The sequence below is a fragment of the Balaenoptera musculus genome, chromosome 13 (genome assembly GCF_009873245.2).
Source record: "Balaenoptera musculus isolate JJ_BM4_2016_0621 chromosome 13, mBalMus1.pri.v3, whole genome shotgun sequence".
In the NCBI taxonomy this organism is placed as follows: domain Eukaryota; kingdom Metazoa; phylum Chordata; class Mammalia; order Artiodactyla; family Balaenopteridae; genus Balaenoptera; species Balaenoptera musculus.
The window spans coordinates 71,693,286-71,713,427 of NC_045797.1; the positions used below are offsets into that span (position 1 = coordinate 71,693,286).

General features: G+C 37.9%; 1 protein-coding gene across 18 annotated transcripts in view; it reads left to right on the forward strand.

The window, feature by feature from the left end:
- The window catches only part of ITSN2 (intersectin 2), a 165,137-nt gene that overhangs the window by 116,734 nt on the left and 28,261 nt on the right, over positions 1–20,142 (forward strand). For all 18 annotated transcript variants that reach the window (XM_036872696.1, XM_036872706.1, XM_036872699.1 and 15 more), the window contains 4 exons: positions 2,200–2,245; positions 2,326–2,447; positions 4,168–4,264; positions 4,694–4,885. In XM_036872696.1, coding sequence (XP_036728591.1) covers positions 2,200–2,245; positions 2,326–2,447; positions 4,168–4,264; positions 4,694–4,885 — 457 coding nt within the window. The remainder of the gene's footprint in view (positions 1–2,199; positions 2,246–2,325; positions 2,448–4,167; positions 4,265–4,693; positions 4,886–20,142) is intronic.

Genomic DNA, 20,142 nt, shown 5'->3' on the forward strand with positions numbered 1-20,142 from the left:
TGCAGCAACATGGATGCAACTAGAGATTATCATACTAAGTGAAGTAAGTCAGAAAGGGAAAGATAAATACCATATGGTATCACTTATATGTGGACTCTAAAATATAACACAAATGAACCTATCTATGAAACAGACTCACAGACATAGAGAACAGACTTGTGGTTGCCAAAGGGGAGGGAGTTGTGGGAGGGATGGAGTGGGTGGCTGGCGTTAGCAGATGTAAGCTATTATATATGAAATGGATAAACAGCAAGGTCCTACTGTACAGCACAGGGAACTATACTCAGTATCCTATGATAGGGACTTCCCTGGTGGCACAGTGGTTAAGAATCCACCTGCCAATGCAGGGGACACGGGTTCGAGCTCTGGTCTGGGAAGATCCCACATGCCGCTGAGCAACTAAGCCCGTGTGCCACAACTACTGAGCCTGTGCTCTAGAGTCTGAGAGCCACAAGTACTGAAGCCTGCGTGCCTAGACAAAGAGTAGCCCTGCTCGCCGCCACTAGAGAAAGCCTGTGCACAGCAAGGAAGACCCAATGCAGCCAAATAAAATTTTTAAATTAATTAATTAATTAATTTTTTAAAATCCTATGATAAACCATAATGGAAAAGAATGTTAAAAAAAAAGAATGTATATATGTATAACTGAATCACTTTGCTGTACAACAGAAATGAACACAACATTGTAAATCAACCATACTTCAATACAAAGTAAATCATATTTGTTAACATAGAAAAGTCCTTAAGTACTTTGAAGCAGTCAAGCTCATGGTGGTAGATACCAGTTTTCCCAAATTTTAGTTTTCCCTTGAAAGCTTGAGTTTTATTGTTGGCAAAAATCCTGTCAGCTCTTTAACTTGAAGGGACAGGCTTACTTTATTCATCTTTCAGCAAATGTCTGCTAAATCTCAAGTCTGAATAATTTGTCATTAGTCATTCTTTCAAACAAAAACGCTGTTCCATGAAAAACCTAGTTTAGGTCACAATTTAATCACCTAAGGCTTTTCTGTGAGACAACCCTTGTACTTCAGTATGCAGCAGAAATGCTTTGGGCACACTTCATTTAGTCACCCAGACTTTTTAAAAGATGTGTATCCAAGGATTAGGATTTAGTAAAATTTTTACTGTTTGACCAAGGACATGCTTAAGTGAAACTGGCCTTGTTTTCCTGTGAGCATGTGGCTGTGAAGAGTAGTATTACGACTACTAGTATTATTTGGCACCACTGCTGTGATTTGTGCTAAGACATCAGCAATTTTACCCACCAGTGTAAATGTCAGTACAGCAAAAGAGGCAAATAATAATGTCTTAGTACTGTTATGAAAATAGTTTTTATCTTCCAGACCCCTGAAAGGGGCTAGAAGGACTGCCCCCAGGGATCCACAAACCACACATTGAGAACCACTGAGACTGCTTAGGTTGGCTTCTGGCTCTGCCACTTAGAGGCTAGGTGACCTTGGACAAGGTACTTCACCTTTCTGTGTTTCGGTTTCCTTCTCTGTAATATGGGGATACTCATAATTACTTAATAGTGTTATTGCAAAAATTAAGTGAATATATGTAAAATTCTTGCAACACTACCTGTTACATAGTAAGTACTCAAAAAATGTTAGCTGTTGACTACCATCAACTCTGCTTGAGTGCTTTTACTACAGCTGTGTTCACTAAGAGAAAAAAAATTTTAACTGCTTCCCTTGTCTTGCTCATCCTATAAAGTCAAACAGGTCATAGTTGCTGGGGTATGCATTTTCTGTTCTTAGGTCAAGTTCAGAGGAACATGGCAAAAAATTTAAAATAACATTACCTTGTATGCAGCAGGAGCTAAACTCACATATGCCTTAACATACCCAGAGCACATTTGTTATATGTGGTAGACATCAATTCTAACCCCATTGATAAATGAAATATATTTGTGTTTACGTTTAATATTCAGGAAAGATTCAGAAAATGAGCTATTCCTGTTGAGTCAGTGGATGCCAACATCAGCTACTTGTATATAATGCATTCTGTCAGAACCAGATCTCCCCATAAGTGTTGGATTCTTAATTTATTTGGTTAATGTAAGGTTAATCATTATTTTGCTCTTACTTGAAAGAAACAAGGACCCTGGGAATTAGAAATCTCTAGTTCCTAATAGCCTTTGTACTTTTACATCTAGATTGTTGGAAAATGATAAAACAGTATATCTTTTCCTTACAGGGTTTTGGGAGTGCTAGCAAATCTGGAACATCAAACAAGAAACCTGGTATGTATAATAATGAAACTGAAAAACTACTAAAGTGTTTAATAGTCTTGAATTCAGTTTCTTATTTTTCTTCTTTTCAGAGATTGCTCAAGTAACTTCAGCATATGTGGCTTCTGGTTCTGAACAGCTTAGCCTTGCACCAGGACAGTTAATATTAATTCTAAAGAAAAATACAGGTGGCTGGTGGCAAGGGGAGTTACAGGTAATAACCTTTAAATAACGTTTATTAATTTTATTATAAAAGTAATGAATGCATGCTCATTAGAAAAATAAGGTTAATAAAAACTTTAGATCACCTATAATCATACCACTTGGAGGTAGTCAGTATTACCATTTTAGTATCTTATGTTTCTCTCTTGTCTTTTCCCTGTTTATTTTTAGCACAGTTGATGTTACAAGTAACAATATGAAGAGTAATTTCCCTAAAGACATAATTGTTTTCCAGTAATAGCTGTTTTAATAAACCACAGGACACCTTCTTAAAGGAAAGCTTAGCATCATCTTTGCCTGGGATAACCCCAGGCTTGTGGTATAACTTCCAGGCTGAGTGCTAAGAAAATACTATTCACTGGACAGTCCCCCCCACCCCCATAGTCTTATGTTTTTGAAACAGTAGTGCAAGGAAAGGAACTGCAGGAGTAAATGAGCCTGGTTTTTTCATAAAATGTTAACAGAGATAGTAACTGCATGTTTTGATACAGAAAGAGGAGTTCTTTTCTCACTCCTAAAATTTCCTTACTAGTTAAAACTAAAAAGCATTTTAGGATTAAAAGATGATGACAGGTATAAGAGCTGGATTTTTATGTGAAATTGATATATGATTGTAATATGGAGGATTAACTTAGTGTCATTCTTGCAAATCAGGGTCTTACAGTTTCTAAAGAGCAGTGGAGGTTCAAAATTCAGTATCTTCTTGACTAACCCCCTGAAATTTCACCTTCTGATTTGCTTTGAAGATTGACCCAACTAAGTGGGAGATGTGGCTTTCCACAAATTTTGTTTATGATCTCCTGATTAATTATTAGCAAAGCCCCAAGAGGTATTTACTGTGAGCTATATCATTAAGTGTTGACTTGAACTTATTAGGAGAACATTAGAAAGGTTTTTTTAGTTTATAAATATTATTTGTGTGAAATATGCAGAGAAATTTGAGCCTGAAAGAGCTCCAAATAGACTTCTACAAATTGTGTTGAGATGCATATTGAATCTTCCAGTTGTTCAATACTGACGTGGAAGGCCGATGCAGAATTCAGGCATTCACAAGACACCCTCACTTCTAACACCAGTCGTAAGCTTGGAGGTCCCCAAGACCACTCCCGAGTTCAGTACTTCGCCATAAGGGCTCACAGAAGGCTATTATACTCATGGTTATGGATTATTACAGCAAAAGGATTTAGATTAAAATTAGCCAAGGGAAGAGATGTATGGGGCAGAGTTCAGGAGGATTCCAAACACAGAGCTTCCAGTTGTCCTCTGCCCATGGAGTCATGGACATCATTAAATCCTCCTGGCAACAATAGCCATGGAGTATTGCCAAGCAAAGCAGCTCACTTGAGCCTTGGTTTCCAGAGTGTTTATTGGGGCTCCATCACATAGACACAGTTGACTGCCCACATGGCTGAACTCAGTCTCCAGTCCCTCCAGAGGTTGAGTTCATACTATGACCCAGAGGGCCCACCATAAATCACATCGTTAGGCTATCTGGCATGGTTAAGGCCCCCACGTAAAGTGAGACACTCTTAACAGTCAAGACATTCCAGAGGTTTAGAGATTACCTTCCAGGAGCCAAGGGCAAAGACCAGACCTCTCTTTGGGCAAGGTTAAATTCTTTACTACACAGCCAGGGTTTTTCTCATTTTTAGTTTATGTCTCAATAATTGTCTTTAGTCTCATCTTTTATATTCTTTTTGCTAATTTTATAGGCCAGAGGAAAAAAGCGACAGAAGGGATGGTTCCCTGCCAGCCATGTTAAACTTTTGGGTCCAAGTAGTGAAAGAACTACACCTGCCTTTCATCCTGGTATGGAAATGGGTTAACTTGTATTTCATCCTAGAGAAGTTTTGTTAAAACTTAGCACTTCTTAGATTCGCTGATTCTTTGAAAAATATTTTAAAATTTGTTCTTTCCTTACCTCTGCCTAAAAGTAATATTGCAATGAGAACTTCCTTTCTAAAAAGTTCTGTGTAGAAACAGCCAACTGTTCGGTGATACTTGAACTACCTCACTCCTTGAAATATTTTAATTGCTATACCGTCATACTTTAAAGCAAACCAACCGCTTGGATTTCTAACTGCATTTGGGAAATTCTTGTTTTTGTAAAACAGGGAGTGGGGGAAGGAGGGTGGGAGAAAACAGCTAAAGGGAAATTTTAGCTGAATTTTAACATATGATCCTTGTAGGAATAATTATTTTGTTTAATTTGTTACTTTGTTGTTCTTTTTCTGGTAGTGTGTCAGGTGATCGCCATGTATGACTATATAGCAAATAATGAGGATGAGCTAAATTTCTCCAAGGGACAACTTATTAATGTTTTGAACAAAGATGATCCTGACTGGTGGCAAGGAGAAATCAATGGGGTGACTGGTCTCTTTCCTTCAAATTATGTTAAGATGACGACAGACACGGATCCAAGTCAGCAGTGTGAGTTATATCAAATTATTTACTTCTTAACTAGTGCATAAGCTTTAATGTGCAGCACTGCATTCATTGCTGCTCTGAATCAGATCTTAAACTTAGCACTCTTAGCAAATGTTATGTTAACGTTTAAAGTAAGAAAATATAACAGGAAACTCTCACAAGATAAGAAGTTATACTGCTTTTTTTCAAATACTTTTTTCCTAGCTTCAGACCCTACTATTAGATTTTATCTGAAAAAAGTTCTAATTCTCTCATGGGTTCTTTGGTATGATAACAGTCTATACTGCAACTTCCCTTTACACCAGCCTTTTTCAGCTTAATAAAGAGTAGCTGGCAATTACCCTATTCACCTATTCAAAATTACCCTTTTAGTGTACAGGTGCTATTAATTTTGCAGCCTTCTCATTTATTTCCCACATTTTTACACATCATCCAGGTTAGGAGAAAATTTAAAAGAAAATTATAAAATTTATTTTATAAATAAGGTGCTTGCAAAACTCATTAGGTGATTTTTTTAGGTAGATAACTCATACTGCAAGAGATATATGAATTAAGATCTATTTCACTACTTTTACAACAAGGGTCCAGATCTCAATGTATGAGATTTGGTATTACATAAAATTATCTCTTGGTAGTTACCTAGCCTTTCTTATATTTGAGAATAAGCATAACATTAATAATCAGAGAATAAACAGTACTTGGAAATATTTTTTACTTTTATAAAATAGATGTCACTTTTCCCCACCCTTTTGATTTTTTTGTCTTTTTAAATAAAATATATCATGATTTATATTTTTATCATTCTTGTGAAATTATCTAAAAGCTTTAGCCTTTCGTTCTAACTTAGCTTCTAAGAACATATAAATGGTAAAAAGCTGAGATGTGTTTATGATTCAGTGCAGGTATTATGAATTTACTTTGTACTATATCTATAATTTTAAAATATTAGTGCATTATTTTCACTTTAGAGCTTGTAAGATCGTTCTGATTTTGGGAGAAGACTTTTCTTTAGATAAAGCAACTGAATTTCCCAATTTGGAGGTGCAGTCCAGTTTTTTATGGTTTGAATATTCCTAAAAGTATCTCAGAGTTTCAGGAGAGGTAGTAAAGAAAATTATAACAACTTGGATTACCTAAATGAATGACCATTTTTAAACTCTGCTGATGGTTTGGCAGTTTTCAGTGCTTGTGAGTTTATCTGATTAATTAGAAATACCTGAGGTGTCTTTCCTGGACCTGAGAGAGGAAGGTACTTTTCAAACCTACTGGGTCTGGAAGATCTTTGACTAAGTGATCCCTGGAGGCATTCTGGTTTGTCAGTACATTTGGCTTTTATAGTGTCTACAGTGTAAAGTGATAGTTTTCCAAACGTTTTGTTGTTGTTTATCTTGTTTTTCAGTGGCGGAACTTTTTTCCAATTAAGTCTTATATAATAAGGAATACAAAGAACAGATAAAAGCTGTTCTAAAGGAAGAACAGCCAGGAGTGTATGAGTCAGTGAAAACTGGTTAAGTTTTAGACTATCATTTGTGTTTCTGTAGCCCTTATAAATATTACTTGCATTTTATTATGTAGTTAGGATATTTTCTAAAGGTTGAGAATTTTAATAGTTCAAATTTGTTGATGTTGCATGTAATCAGTAGAATTTTTTCTCACCCACTTGATTTGCTTTATGTTCATTTTATTCCTCATTTTTCTTTTTATAGGACCCAATGTTGTCTTCCAGTGTGAAAGCACCCCAGAGACCCACTATCCAAGTTTGACTCTAGCGTGGAGGCAGGGCAGGCAGCCCTGATCAAATATCTCCTACACAATTCGTTAACTTCGTTCGAATGTTAGAGCCACTTGTGATTATTTCTTCGTGTTTCTAATTTACAGTTAAAATTTATTTGTAACAAGTTAAAGGATAGTGGGTCTTTGTGTGGCTTTCCCTGCTGGTCACTCTGGCATCCTTTAGCATTTTTCTTCTTTTTTAATTTGGTAATTGTAGGTCATTAGCATGCATGTTGAGTTTGCTCTTACGTGGTGGGAGTTCAAACACACAAAGACCCACTATTTGCACAAACTATTCTCGCTGGTTTGGAATGGGCTGCCATGCTTTTCTAATGTTATTGCAACATGTATATTCATTACAGAATTCAGAATTGCTTATGTTTTGCTATTATGTTTGATCTAATCCTAATCACAGTGAGCTCTTAATTGGTTCAATATGCGATTGGTCCCTCAATATGCACTGTTTATTACTTTCTAATATGCCACTATGAGTACCAATATTTAAATTTGTTTAAAGGCCAAGAATTGGAAATATCCTTTTCTCTATTTTCTGTGTATTTTGGGGTAGGAGCAATAACACTTTGAGGGAGCTTTTCTTATCTCACAGAAGAGGAAAGTGGCCTGCCCCAGCAATATGTGGGGCATATTAGGGTACGTTTTATCTGTTCCAGCTGCCCAAGAATGAGTCCTGTACATGGGAGTTCCCTTGAGATCTCTGTGGTCTGGGCTCATGAAGAAGCTTCATGTGCTGCAGCGGTCAGTTGTTACTTCTTTACTAATGAGCTAAAAATGGATTATTTCTGAGGAATGAAAGGCTCCCTTTAATTGACCGTGAGATATGAAACCTTCCCTACCTTAGAGCATTTATATCTGTACATTTTGAAGTCAGAATTCATGTTATCTATTTTAATTAGGTGACTACTTGTCCCAGGTCACAAAGGGACACTGGTTGACACTCTTCTTAATGTATTTAGTAAAGATCATAAGGAATCCTTGAAGAATTTAAATGCCCATGAAGCAGGCAGACAGTCTCTGTCTAGTTGAGAATGAATTCAGTGAAGGAAAGATGTGTGAGAGCTGGCATTCCTCTATGTCCATGAAGCTGCTTTGTGGCTAGAGGGTTGATTTTACCATTCAGAATTCTCTGGCTAGTATCTATTCTTCAACCACATTGGCTACTTTGGCATAGGATTTTACTTCTTTTCCTTGAATGGAAAACTTTAAAGATAATAAACATTATTATAAACTAATAAACGTGAGAGTACTTAGCTGAAACAAAAGGGAGTTTTAGTGGACAGTATTAAACTATATTTGAAAATCAATGAGAAGTTTATGCAATTTAAAATGTTTACAAACTGCAGTGCAATCTACTGTTTATGAATGTCCAAGTATTATCAGGAAAAGTGTACATACAATCACAGAGTCTTATTTCCTCACAGAGTTCTTTAAGAAGAGTGAAATATGTTTTTATATATCTGAGTTTTAAGTTAGAGTCATATTTTGTGCAATATTTGTGTAAATGAGCCTATTCATTATAAATGAATGATTTTAGTCATACATTGCCTAAATCATAACTTTACAACACTTGAGAAAGAATCAACAGTTTAGTTAGAACGTCACAAAGTTCAAATGTCTGTGTTCCAGAATACTTCACATCATTGGGATGTATGGTGATATGTATGTGTGCTCCCTGAGGCAGGGATTTCTAGTTATTAGACCACCTCAACTTTTAGCATTTGGCATCATCATGATATTTTTATAAAATATGACACATAGGAAAGCAATAATACCATTTTACAGGTGGCATAACAGATTTGCCTGCAGTCACTAAAGGGTGGAGTGTAAAGACTGAGTCCTTGTGAATTCAGCTGATCTTCTAAATTGTACAGTTTACTTGGTCTTGCCTTTTATTTTCTGAACTTTCTGCTTTTGCAACCATTAGTTGGGTTCAAATTAAGGGCAGTTACTTTAAATCCATTTTAGACCCTGAGGTTAGAAATTAGACCACTTAGTCACATGATTTGGTATAACATTTTCTCCTTATAATTTTGAATTTGGGTTTATTTAATACACTGATAAATTATTTCAAAAGTATTTTTGTAGCTCAAATTGCTTCACTTTTACACTGATAAATATAGATTATTAAGAATGACATTCAGGTAGAGCTTAGTGTCTGTAAATCAATTCGCAAATAATATATTCATCAGGTACCTATGAACTAAATCACATAATGGCGTATTTAAGCTGAGTGTCTGGGAAATAAATTTACTGTATTTACAGAAATACCTCTCTTTGTTTAGGTATTTTGTCATATATCTGAGAAGAAACTAAAAGTAAAGGAAATGGTATGACATAATAATAACTTGTCCTTCTTAAAAGAGCATGCAGTCCTTTGCAATACCTCGTATTCAGCCACGTATTTGTTCTCATTCAGTATAAGAGGCAGCTTTCCATTTACTTAGAAAGCAACATTGGAAGGAGTTTATCAGGAACATAAAATTTTAGAATGAACAAATCTGAACCCTATAGGAGGTAAAGAATGAAAATTTATTTTAAAATTGCAATATGTGATAATCATTTTTAAGATATATGATTAAACCTGATGGGTTTTTCAGCAATGAAAAAATCAGTTCTAAGACCAAAGCTGATTTTTTTAGAAAACTTGAAAATCTAAATCAACCCTACCTGTTGTATAGTTTCCTCTAAAACTTTATCCTAAGGAATCGTTTTAAAATAATACAACTATTAAAACAATGTAACTGCTATTTTAGTGTTTTAAAATATAATATGAATACTGATAGTTTAAAATAAAGGAAGTGGGGAAGGAAAAGTAGAGAAAGAAATGCCAATTTCAGTCCAAAGCTTTATTTGCCAAGTTTTCTTAGGATGAATTTTACCAGGTTATAAATTCTTGTAAATAGAATCTATAATGGAAATACTGAGAGACTTTTGCCTGAAGTGGCATTATTGGATGCTGCTGTGATGCTACTGTAATGTAATAAATTATTAAATTGTTGCAAAGTGCTGTTTTTTTGCCTTAAATTTTTATTTCGTGCGTCTTGAAAACTGTAGTATTAAAGGTCTTGAGATTGTGCAAATGCTGGAAACGCTTGGCATGAGGTCATCCGTTTTTATTTTTACAAAATTGTAATATAACTATGCAAGTGTGTTTATTAAAAGGACACAAACTACATTACTTGTATTGTGTATTTCTTTTGAAGCATCCTTTAAAACTAATTGTTTATATGTAGTCCTGATTGAATTTCTTGGGAATGTCTCTTTTTCCTTAACATAGTCTCTGGGTCCAGACCAGCAAATTGTTTTATAGTAGGGGGACAAAAGAAAATTTTAAGTGGTAAAGATTGAGATAGTTTGATCCAAGATAAGCATATGTATCTCAAAAGCAAAAGAAATTTTGATTTGAAAGTAAAAGAAAATATAATCTAGGATAATAATAGACTATGTTATTTATAATTTTTATTCCAACTTTTTCTCCAAAAAGATTGGAAGGAGTTTACAATATTCACTGCAAATGTAGACTAAGATATTTTTAGTACAAAATAGGAGTCTGTATGCAGTGAAAGAAACTGAAGTGGTTGCTTGGGGGGTACCAGAGTTAAGCAGAGTTTTACAGTTAAATAATCAAGTTGGTGGTTTCACCTTGAGTGAAAAAAAACATGGATCAAAATCCAACCCATCCATCAATGTCTGACATCAACAATCTCTTTCCAAAATCTTTCCTCATCTCTGGAAAGTCATTCAACTAACATATGTTGAGTATTTGCATAAGCAAATGCAGAGTACTAGGTGCTGAGAATATGAAAATGAGTGCCAGGTGGTCCTGGCCTCAGGTAGTGCCTAACTCTGTGAGGGGATCAGGCACATACGCAGATAAGTATAAAACAGCCTGCTAAGCACACTGATATTAGATTTTACTGGGCACCAAGAGAGTACAGAGGAGGAATACCTAACTCAACCATAGATTGGTGAATTAGAGAGGACTTCCTGGAGGAGGCAACTGCCAGAGTCATAAGTAGGAGTAAGCCAGATTGGAGGGTGGGATGGTGGAGAGTGTGATGGAGACAAGGAGCAGCCAGGCGGAGGAGGAGAGGTGCGTTTACAAGAAGTTCATTATTGCTGGAGTGGAAGTGGAAAGCCAGCAACACTGAATGAGAGCAGACCGAGAGCTAAACCAGAGATTCCTAGCTTGGCTGCTCATTGGAATCACCTGGGGACCTTTAACAAGCTATTGATGCCTGCATCCCGATTTAAATGGCCTGTGGTGGGGCCTGGGCGTGGGGATTTTTAAGAACTCCTCAGGTGATTCTGATATGAAGCCAAGGTGGAGAAAAAGTCATGAAACTGAGTTAAGACTTGTTTCTGAGGGAACCTTGGCAGGAGTTGGGGATTGATGGGATGCGTGGTCAGGTGGAAGGTCAGTTTGACTCCCAGGTTTGTATCTTGGTGACAGGGCGGAGTCATGGTGCCACCAGCTACAGTAAAGAATCGGAGTTGGGGGAAGAAGATGAGTTTGGTTTTGACTACAAAGTACCTGTGGGACATCCAGATAGAATTGTCCAGCAGGTAGTGAGATATAATTAAGATATACAGCATCGGATATGCATCAGCTGGTGGCATGAATGCCTATTGGTAGTTTTTGAGCCAATGAAAGTAAATGAGATGACTTGGGGAAAAAATCAGGCCTTTGAGGGTATCAGCAGTTAAGGGTTAGGTAGTGAAAGGAACCCATGAAGACAGGAAACAAAGGTTCTGGGAAAATAAAGAGATTGTTGTGCTAATATTGCTACCATTTTTATAAAATCAATGAAGTTCTAGCTATATAACCATTGCTCATACCAGTAAAAAGAAAAAAGGAAAAGTGCTCTTTATTTTTTTTAAGATTTATTTTTTATTTATTTATTTATTTAATTTATTTTTGGCTGTGTCAGGTCTTAGCTGCAGCACGCGGAATATTCGTTGAGGCGTGTGGGACGTTTCGTTGTGGCATGCAGGCTTCTCTCTAGTTGTGGGGTGCAGGTTTTTTCCCTCTAGTTGTGGCACGCAGGCTCCAGGATGCGTGGGCTCCAGAGCACAGTGGCTCTGTAGTTTGCGGCACACAGGCTCTCTAGTTGAGGTGCACGAGCTCAGTAGTTGCGGTACGTGGGCTTAGGTGCCCCGTGGCATGTGAGATCTTAGTTCCCTGACCAGGGGTCGAACCCTCATCCCCTGCATTGTAAGGCAGATTCTTTATCACTGGACCACCAGGGAGGTCCCAGTGCTCTTTATTGAGTACTTATTAGTCTAGGCACCTTTCTAAGGCCCTCAAATGTATTACCTCATTACTATTTTCTTTTTACAGGCATAGAAATGAAAACACAGAGAAGTTAAATAACTTGTTCAAGGTTACACAGATAGTCAGTGGTAGAGCTGGGTTCAAACCCAAGTGGTCCGACTCCAGAGTCCATGCTCTTAACCTCTGTCTACACTAGGGTGCTAATATTGCCACCATTTTCATAATAAGGAAGTTCCTGCAGTACAACCACCACTTGAACGAATGAAAAGGCAAGAAGAAAAATCAGAGATGAGGAGGCAAAGACTGAATTTAATAAACAAGGATAAGAATCTCTAAGAATAACATCTAGAAGGATAAAGCTGAACATAATCACTTTTTTGGTAACAGCTTTATTGAGATATAATTTACATTCCATACAGTTCCCCCAACTATACCAATTCAGTGGTATATTCACAGAGTTACGCAACCATTACCACAATCAGTTACAGGACATTTTCATCACCTCAAAAGGAAACCCAGAACCCGTTAGTTCTCACCCTCGCAACTTCCTGTGTACCCTGCCTGCCCTGCAGCCCCAGCTAATCCGTGTTCTGGCTCCATATATTTGCCTACTCTGGACATAGATAAATGGAACCATAAAATATGTGGGGTTTTTGTGATTGGTTTATTTCACTTAGCGTAATCTTTTCAGGGTACATAATGCTGTAGCACATACCGGTATTGCATTGCTTTTTATGGCCAAATAATATTCCATTGTTTAGATATACCACATTTTATTTATCCATATGTTAATTGATGGACATTTGGGTTTTTACTTTTTGGCTATTATGAATAATGCTGCTATGTACATTTGCGTACAAGTTTTTGCATGGACGTAACATCACCGTCTTTCTTGGGTATATACCTAGGAGTGAAATTGCTGGGTCAAATGGTTTGACTTTTTGGGGAACTGCCAGACTGTTTTCCAAAGTGGCTGTACCATTTTATATTCCCACCAGCAGTGTACAAGCGTTTCTGTTTCTCCACATTTTCACTGACGCTTGTTATTATTTGGCAGTTTATTAAAGCCTTCCTTGTAGGTATGAAGTGATATCTCATGGTTTTGAATTGCACCTCCTCCGTGACTAATGATGCTGAGCATCTTTTCATGTGCTTGTTGGCCACTGTATGTCTTCTTTGGAGAAATGTGTGTGCAGATCCTTTGCCCATTATTTATTTATCTATCTATCTATTTATTTATTTATTTTTGGCTGCATTGGGTCTTCGTTGCTGTGCACGGGCTTTCTCTAGTTGCGGCGAGCGGGGGCTACTCGTTGTGGTGTGCAGGCTTCTCATTGTGGTGGCTTCTCTTGTTGCGGAGAACGGGCTCTAGGCGTGCGGGCTTTAGTAATTGTGGCACACGGGCTCAGTAGTTGTGGCTCGCAGGCTCTAGAGCACAGGCTCAGTAGTTGTGGCGCATGGGCTTAGTTGCTCCACGGCATGTGGGATCTTCCCAGACTAGGGCTCGAACTCATGTCCCCTGCATTGGCAGGTGGATTCTTAACCACTGCACCACCAGGGAAGTCCCCTTTGCCCATTTTTAAATTGAGTAAATTATCTTCATAATCACTTTTAAAACTTTATTTTAAACGAGAACAACAAATTATGAAAGATGTGCTTAAGAGAAATGTTTTAATGCTGTTGTCAAAGGCAGAATCACTTAGAGTGATAAAATCAGAGTGTTAAAATGAGTGTAATGGGAAGTGTAGTGGGTGGGCTGCTTTGGATCGTGACTCTGTGAGCTCACCCCTAGGAGCCTTAGCCTCATCTGTATAATGAAGGTAGTAATACCTGTATTACAGATGAGACTTAAGGGATTTATGAAACACCAGTTCGGTGTCTAACACATAGATACTAGAAATTACAGTTAACATTTACCAAGCATTTGCTGTGTCCTAAGTGATGGACTAAACATTTTGGGTGTGTGTCTGGGTTAGTAAGTGATGGAGTTAAAACTTGTGTCAGCATCTGACTCCAAAGCTGGTGCTCTTAGCCACTTCTCACTAACTTGGAGTTGCTGTTACTTCAGATCACAAAATTAGAACAATCATCATTAAATTCCAAGATATAGGTGAGAAGAGAGTAAAGAGAATTAACTGCTTTAAATGAATCCAGGCTGGTCAAGTTACATCTCAAGGTACTGGGAGGACCTGCTACTGGGATCCCTGTGTCACCAGTGGTCATCTGTTAACCACCACGAAATCAGAGTCAGGCAGTGCTATAGAATTAGTGTGTCCTAGACTCAGCAGTTTGGGGCATAGTATTATGTAGTCATAAACAAGTTGGAAAATATGGGTTGTATAATCATACCATTGGGTAAAGTAGAGGTGTAGCAGTCTGTTTAGTAATACCAAGAAAAAAACATATGTGCATATGAAACCCCTGTTGCCCCAGGTCAGTACTGTAGTAATGGGCGTACTGATACAGAGCACTGAAGGGTACAGTCTATTTGAAATTAGCTGTTAGATACAAGTTGTTAATTGCATATGCAACCAAGTAGAAGGGTATGTAAAGGGACCAATTATGTTACGTAGACACAAAAAAGAGTTAAAGGCAAATAAGGGCCCTGTTGGTTTTCAGTGCTTTGGGCTCTTTGGCATTCCAAGTATTTATACTAAAACCTTTTTTCCTCTAGAATTCAGTTCAACAAGCATAAGACCAGGTTAGGTTTGTACACGCTGTTGTCACAGAGTTTCACCTCAAATAGGATTGCAGTGTAAGCATCATTTAAAGTGACCCGGCATTTCAAAGTGTAAGACTTGAATCAAGAGACCTAGATTTAGGTACTTAGTAGCTCTAAATTCTACAGTAAGTTACTTAACCACCAAAGCCTTAGATTCTCCATGTATTTATACAGTAGGAGTCAAAGTTATATTTGTTAATCAGAGAATTGATCAGAGGTTGTAAATTGTGACACACATGTTGGTTATTAGTATTGTTAAAACTGGAAGTTCTGTGCTGGGTGAACATGAAGAAACTACTGTTTCATGACATCTCTTCGTAATATTCTATATTCTGAATAGCACATTAATAGTTGAGTCAGTGATACAGGGTCAAGTCTGGCAGACTAGAAGGTGATGCAAAAATCAGCTTGAACTAATTGCTTTCTGAGGCCAAAATCTGCACTTTTGTCTGCTGTTGGGGGGGTCTTTGCTGTCCTTAGGCTTATAACATTTTACCATAGATTCAAAAATAAAAATAAAAAAATTGGTTTTTTTTGATAAATGCAAATCCACTTGCATTTGTCAACAGAGCTGCTTTTGTAAGTTCTAGAATGTGTCTATTTTCTGATAGTCAAATATTTTGCTTTCTGATGGTCTGCAGCATTAGAACCACACAAACAGCCCAATTTTATAACAAAAATAGCCCTTTTTGTGCTTAAACAAGCAACCTAACACCTGATGACATAGAACTTGACAGGCGTCAAAAAAGACACAAAAAAATTGTTCAAGAATTATTTAAATTTCCAAAAACGAAACCACAAATATGTATGGCTTCATGGTGGGAGCATCCTACCTGGTACACAGTTTGCACTCAGTAAATATTTGCCAAGCAGATAAAAGGCGATTCTCTTACAAAATAAGATACCCAGTAATTTCCAGTGCCCTGATAAAACTTCACTATTAAAGGCAGCCTTCAGAAAATGCATGCAGTTGAGTCATCTGGATTTACTGTTAAAATCTCATCTTTTCACTGAGCTTAAACACAGACTGAAAACCATTATGTGATACTCTGGCTCTTAATTTTGGGCACACAGAGAATAGCATTGTTCAGAGGCGTTGGTCTCCTCAGAATGGGCAAGGACTATTCTGGGACTTTATGACATAATCTGAACAAGCCCTCTTTGTATCAGTCATCACAAATTGCCTTTTGTCCTTCACTTTTTGGAATCTTCGCAGATCTTTCTCCTCCTTTCTAAGCTATCTTGTTTGCTTGCTTGCACTGTAATTTAGAACGGTGGTTCCCAGCTGTAGTGGGACACAGTTTTCATAACCATTATTCATTATTCATGTTTTGTCTCTCAGTCTCCACATCCTAAACACAAGTGTCGGGGGTCTTGTGGCCCAGCCTACCGCTAATTATTCCTCTGGGAACTTTGACATGGTAGTAGCCATGATCTCTCATTTTTCCTACTTTCCCATTCTTCCTGTCTACCAGAAAGAACTTCCCAGCAAGTTTTCATCATTCTCTCTGACTGCCTATAGTTAATATCAGTGTACTATCTCAGAGTGTATCTTTATATCACATTCTATAAATACTTGTTGAAAACCTATTATGTGTCAGGCACGGGGGACATAGCAGATTATAAAATAGACAAAAATTCCTGCCCTCCTGGAGCTGACATTTGAGTAGGGTAAGACAGAAAACAAACAAAACAAATAAGTATGTAGTATCTTAGAAAAATAAAGCAGGTTAGGGAAAGGGAGTGCTGGGTGGGGAGAGGTGGATCCAGAGGGACTTCAATTTTAAACAGGTTACTCAGATAAAGCTTCTCTGAAATAGTGACATATGAGCAAAGACTTGAAAGATGTGATGGCTATCTGGAGGAAGCCATGTGGATACCTGGAAGATCATTCTAGGCATTCTAGAGGGAACAGGACATGCAAGGAGCATGCCTGTAATGCTTGAGGAACAGCACAGAGGCCGGTGTGGCTGGAACAAGGGAGGAGCAGGAGGAGGAGGAAATGAGGACAGAGAGGTATCTGCGGAGATGGGGGAGGCCGTTTAGGCTCTTGTGGGCTGATTGTAAGAAATTTGGCCTTTGCTCAGAGTGAGAAGAACCCATTGAAGGGTTTTGATCAAAGGAGTGACATGATCTGCTATGTTTTAATAGGATAGCTCTGGTTTGCTAGATTAAATTGGAGGTTGGGGGGCAGGGGGCAGAGCAAAGAGACCTGCTAGGAGGTTCGTTCAGCAGTCCAGGCAAAAGATGGCAGTGGCTTGTATCAGAATGACAGTGGTGGATGAGGTAAGAAGTGGTCAGATTATGGACCACTATTATCTATTTTGAAGATAGAGCCACAGGTGGATTGAATGTGAGGTGTAAGAAGAAGGAAAGTATCAATCCACCTGTTGTGTTAGCTTCAGGTGTACAGTAAAGTGAATCAGTTATACATATACATATATCCACTTTTTTTAAAAATTCTTTTCCCATATAGGCCATTACAGAGTATTGGGTAGAGTTCCCTGTGCTATACAGCAGGTTCTTATTGTTATCTATTTTATATATAGTAGCATGTATATGTCAATCCCAATCTCCCAATTTATCAGGGAGGTAATTTTATCAGTTTTTTATTTCTCACTTTGAGGCTCTCCCATTAGTTGCAAATAAGAGTTATTATATTTTCATGAGTTGTTTGTGATGTCATCTTATACAGATCCTTGGAAGCCTAGTTTGTTGCTAATGAATCTTCCCCCACTGCTCTTTTATATTTTGCATTTGTATAGTTTTTTGCAGCCCTTTATTTTTTTTTAGGTCTTTTATTTATTTATTTATTTGGCTGCATTGGGTCTTAGTTGAGGCACATGGGATCTTTGTTGCAGCTTGCGGGATCTTTTTTTTTTGTTGCAGCATGTGGGCTCTTCACTGTGGTGCATGACCTTCTTCCTAGTCATGGTGTGGGGCCCCTAGAGCACGTGGGCTCAGTAGTTGCAGCACATGGGCTCTCTAGTTGTGGAATGCAGGCTCCAGAGTGCACAGGCTCAGGAGTTGCAGCATGTGGGCTCTCTAATTGTGGCACTCAGGCTCTGGAGCGCACAGGCTTAGTTCCCCTGTGACATGTGGGATCTTAGTTCCCTGACCAGGGATTGAACCTGCATCCCCTGCATTGGAAGACGGACTCTTAACCACTGGATCACCAGGGAAGTTCCGCAGCCCTTTACTTCTAACATTTCTGTAACTTTACGTTTCTGGTGTCTTTGTAAATAGCATCTAGCTGAATTCTTTTGTCCAATCTAGAGTCTCTCTTTTAACTGACAGATTTAAGCCACTTATATTTATTAGAACTATTTTATACTTTTATTTATATCTAGCTTATTTGACATTTTCTATTTACCATGCATTTTCTTTGCTTCTTTTTAAAAAAATTAACATTGAATTTATCCCACCAACTTATTCATTATTATTATTGTTATTTTTACTGTCAATAATTTTTTTTTCACATAATTACTGGTATTTTTGCTCACCATTCCTTTTTCTTATTTTTTTTTCTACCACTCCTTACATCTCTTTTTTTCCTTTTAAAATTTATTTATTTTTATTTATTTATGGCTGTGTTGGGTCTTCATTTCTGTGCGAGGGCTTTCTCTAGTTGTGGCAAGCGGGGGCCACTCTTCATCACGGTGCGCAGGGCTCTCACTATCGCGGCATCTCTTGTTGCGGAGCACAGGCTCCAGACGCGCAGGCTCAGTAATTGTGGCTCACAGGCCCAGTTGCTCCGCGGCATGTGGGATCTTCCCAGACCAGGGCTCGAACCCGTGTCCCCTGCATTGGCAGGCAGATTCTCAACCACTGTGCCACCAGGGAAGCCCCTCTTTTTTTCCTTTTTATTCAATTTTTTTCTTCCCAAAGTACATTTTTTTTAATGGTTCCTTTAGTCAAATCTGCTAGTGCTAAATGCTGTCAAACTTTGCCTGAAAATACCTTTATTTCTCCCTCTTCCATGAACAATAGTGTAATTAGAATTCTAGTTTGACAGTTATTTTTTCTCAACACTCCCTATTGTTGGGTTGAGTTGTGTACAGCCAGTCTGATTGCTGTTCCTGTATAGTTATTCTGCTCTTTCTTTCTTACTATTTCAACAAATTTTTTCTTCCTTGGTGTTTTATAGTCTAGGTATGGGTTTATTTTTATTTTTTTCCCTAATCAGGAGTCATTTTTCCTCCTGAATCTGTGGAGTTATATCTTTCATCAACTCTAGAAAATTCTCAACCATTATAATCTCAGTTATTACCTCTTCCCTTTCCTTCTGTTCTCCCCTCCTAGACTCCCATTAGATGTATGTTGGGCCTTGTCATTCCATCCTCCATATCTTTTAGCTTTCATTGTATGTTTTCCATCTTTTTGTCTTTCTGGGCTGCATTCTAAGTAATTTCTTCAGCTCTGTTTTCAGATTTACTAATTGTTTCCTCCAATGTGTTTGATCTGCTGCCTCATCTATTAATTTATTATTTCCTTGATAATATTTACTTTTTTATTTGTTTCTGTTTCAAAACTTCCTGTTGGGTTTTTAAGACTAATTAGGGTTTCAAATCCTTCATATATGTCTTGAGTTATTTTAAACATATATATTTTACATCTCCTTTTGCTCTAATCCTCAGTTTTTTATGAATGGTTGATTGTTCCTTGTTTTTTGTAATTTTTTACTTTGAACTCATCTTTAGCGAGACTTAGTTTTTCTCTGTAAATCCTGTGGAACCAAGGTTTTGAGAATGACCCTCCAGACCAGTTGTACATTTTCTTTGGCCAAGCACCCTGAAGTTATCACCAGCCAGGGACCAATTTTTGTGTTAATTCATCAGTTGAGGAATTCTTGAACTCCACATTTATGTGAGATGCAGCCCCAGCATTTCTGTTCTTTACCCAGCAGGGACTAAATGCTTTCTTGTCATCTCACCATTCTGGCAGGAGGACTCTTTCCCTAGTCCACCCTGTAGTCTTCAGTCTCCTCTTATTAGCCAAACCCAGGCAGAAGTCAACTAAGAAAAGAGCTTACAAAAGTAGCCTTAGAGGTTGGCCTCCTTGCAGTATGGAGCAGAGCAGGGGAAAGATGAGAAATGGGTCTGGGGACAACACAATAATCTTCCACTCGACAAGTATTTCCTGACCTCGGTGGTCAAAACATTGCTAAGTGTGATATTATAGACTGTGTTAGACACAGTCCCTAACCTCCACTGGGAGAGAAGGACATACTAACTATATACAGAAGAACTACAATACACGTTACATTATAGGAAGTATTAAAATATAGATGCAAAAAATAAAATAAAATATAGATGCAAGCCAGTACCATGAAAATATGAAGGAGAGGCAGTCTGGGGACGGGGATGGAAAAGGTTTCCCCAGAGTAGGATCATGTGAGCTGCACCCTGAAGAGGTAGTGAGATGGCTTCTGTGCAGAGAAGGGCCATGGACAGAGGCAACAACAGGAGTGGA